Here is a 2,812-nt window from a genome sequence, read left to right on the forward strand (position 1 = left end):
GGAGCTGCAGCTCCTGCACTTCTGGCTCTTCCTGGCCATCTCCCTGGCTGCCCTCCTGGCCAACGGCCTCATCCTCAGCGCCGTAGCCTGTGACCACCACCTGCACACCCCCATGGGCTTCTTCCTGCTCAACCTCTCCCTCACAGACCTGGGATCCATCTGCACCACTGTCCCCAAAGCCATGGACAACTCCCTCTGGGACAGAAGGACCATCTTCTACACAGGATGTGTTGCACAGGTCTTTCTGCTTGTCTTCTTTTTTGGAGCAGAGTTTTCCCTCCTGACCATCATGTGCTACGACCGCTACGTTGCCATCTGCAAACCCCTGCACTACGGGACCCTCCTGGGCAGCAGAGCTTGTGCCCACATGGCAGCAGCTGCCTGGGCCACTGCCTTTCTCTATTCTCTGCTGCACACAGCCAATACATTTTCCCTGCCCCTGTGCCAGGGCAATGCCCTGGGCCAGTTCTTCTGTGAAATCCCACACATCCTCAAGCTCTCCTGCACACACTCAGGCTACCTCAGGGAAATTGGGCTCATGGTGGTTTCTGCTTTTGTGGTTTTGGTGTGCTTTGTTTTCATTGTTTTCTCCTATGTGCAGATCTTCAGGGCTGTGCTGAGGATCCCCTCTCAGCAGGGACGGTACAAAGCCTTTTCCACGTGCCTCCCTCACCTGGCTGTGGTCTCCTTGTTTCTTAGCACTGGCACATTTTCCTACCTGAAGCCCCCCTCCATCTTCTCTCCATCCCTGGATCTGGCTCTGTCAGTTCTGTACTCGGTGGTTCCTCCAACACTGAACCCCCTAATCTACAGCCTCAGGAATCAGGAGCTCAAGGATGCCCTAAGGAAACTGATAACTACATGTTTTTTGAGAAGCAATAAACTGCATCTTTTTTTCTTCAGAACACTCATTGTGTAACATATTTTGGGCCTAGCCTGCCTTCTAAGTCTTCTGATAATGATGGTGGGCTTTCTTTTTTTGTTTATCTGTTAATGTTAATAACACTGAAATTTTATTCTTCATTCCATATAATTCACTCTACCTCTTTTTTTTTACCCACAAAATGTACTAATCAGGAATCATGCTCTGTGTGCATTTAAGCAAAATAAAATCTTGTGCAGCAAGGTATTTGTCAGACATTCTCCCTGTGATAGTTTGTACATGAGGAATCACAATCTCTGAGTGGAAGAAAGGACACAAATTTTTTCCCTGACCTTTCTTCCAAGACCTCCCCTGAAGCTGGAGGACATTTCCACGTTTGCAGATGTGGAGGGGAAAAGAGTCCCAGCACTGCCAGGGAGCCCCAGAACTGGGTCTGTTCAGAGCTGCTCTCTTTGCACTCCCACCCTCTCCTTTCCTGTCCGTGCCCAAGGCCTGAGTGCTCTGGCAGCTCAGTCACTGTCCTGCTGTGGGTCAGGCCTGTGAGCACAGGCAGGGACAGGCCCTGGGCACTGCTGGCACAGGGCTGGGCTCCACAACAGCAGTTCCAGCAGCAAAGGGGTTCCCCTCCAGGCACTTCCTGAAGGCTGAGGTCTTTTCCCAACACTGGTGTTGAGAAGAAGTCAAGAAATAGAGTCTCCAAAGTCTTGTTGCTTTGCTTGTTTGTCCATGGAGACAGTGCAGGGAGGTCAGGGACCCACTGGGACTGCAGGGACTGAGGGCTGGTTCAGATGTTGTGTGTTGGTGGCCGATGGCCAATGGAGGTGACAAATGATCTCCAAGTCACCTGCCTGGGGCTCTGCAGCTTGTGAGGGGAAGACAGGGGAGCGACTGGCGGTGAGGGGAGAGAGGGGCGGTGAGGGGTGAGAGGAGCGGTGAGGGGACCGAGGAGCAAAGAGTGGACGGAGGGGTGAGGGGTGCGGTGCGGGCATCGCCGAGGTGCTCCCGGAGCTGTCTGGGGGGATCTGGGCACTCCCGCGGGCTGAGGGCGGTGCGGAGACATCCCCCACTGCAGGTCGGGTCTGTGGTACTCTGGGTGTTCCATCCCTGTTCCATCCCTGCGGGTGCAGGGAGAGCTCCGGGATCCCAGCAGGGACCCCGCTGCTCAGAGGTCCCGGCTCAGGGCGGACACCCTGGATACCAGGAGGTATCCCCGGCTCAGGGATCCCAGCACCGGGCTGGCACAGACCCACCAGCGATGGGTTTGGCATCCCCAGGTTTTCCAGCCGTGCAGCCGAGCCACCGACCACAGGGAGAGCTCGACCCGGGGCACTTTCCTGGCAGCCGTGGTGGAGGGATGAGCGTGTCACCTGGATGCTCAGGACAACAGGTAGGTGACATCCCTTGAGCTGTCTCAGGGGTAACTCCGTGATGTGTGTCCAGGGCCAGCTGCCTTCCAGGGACTTTGAGGGGCTGGTCCCCAAGGACAGAGTAAATGGGGCAGTGGGGCAGCAGCAGTGGGTGATGCTGATTCCACCGGGGAAGTGGTGGAAATGCAGCAGATGGTGATTCCAGCAGGTGGTGATTGTGTCAGGGAAGTGGTGGACTCATCATCCCTGCAAGTGTTCAAGAAACGTGTGGATGTGGCGTATGGGGGCGTAGCTAAATGGTGGGCTTGGCAGTGCTGGGGGAATGGTTGGACTTGATGGGATCCAAGGCCTTTCCCAGTGTTAATGAGTCCATGATTCCATGCTGTGGGCTGTCTGCTGTTGGTGGGAATGGGAGCGCTCCTGGGTAGAGGGAAAGGCTGCAGCGTGTCCCTCCTGCAGCCTTGGCTAAAAAGAGCCAATGGGGCTCCTGGGTGCTGGGAAACGGGATCTGGAACTGAAAATGAAAGGGAAACTCTGGGAAGTGGCAGGAGAAGGGGCAGCG

General features: G+C 55.5%; 1 protein-coding gene across 1 annotated transcript; it reads left to right on the top strand.

Annotated features, from left to right (window-relative positions):
- Nucleotides 1-4: 4 nt before the first annotated feature.
- LOC113941990 (olfactory receptor 14J1-like) lies at nucleotides 5-919 on the top strand (the record flags this gene model as incomplete). Its single annotated transcript, XM_027633125.1, has 1 exon — nucleotides 5-919. A coding segment is annotated over one exon (915 nt), but the record flags the coding sequence as incomplete, so codon positions are not given.
- Nucleotides 920-2,812: the final 1,893 nt, after the last annotated feature.

The sequence above is a fragment of the Corapipo altera genome, unplaced genomic scaffold (assembly GCF_003945725.1).
Source record: "Corapipo altera isolate COAL_440 unplaced genomic scaffold, ASM394572v1 46609, whole genome shotgun sequence".
Lineage (NCBI taxonomy): Eukaryota > Metazoa > Chordata > Aves > Passeriformes > Pipridae > Corapipo > Corapipo altera.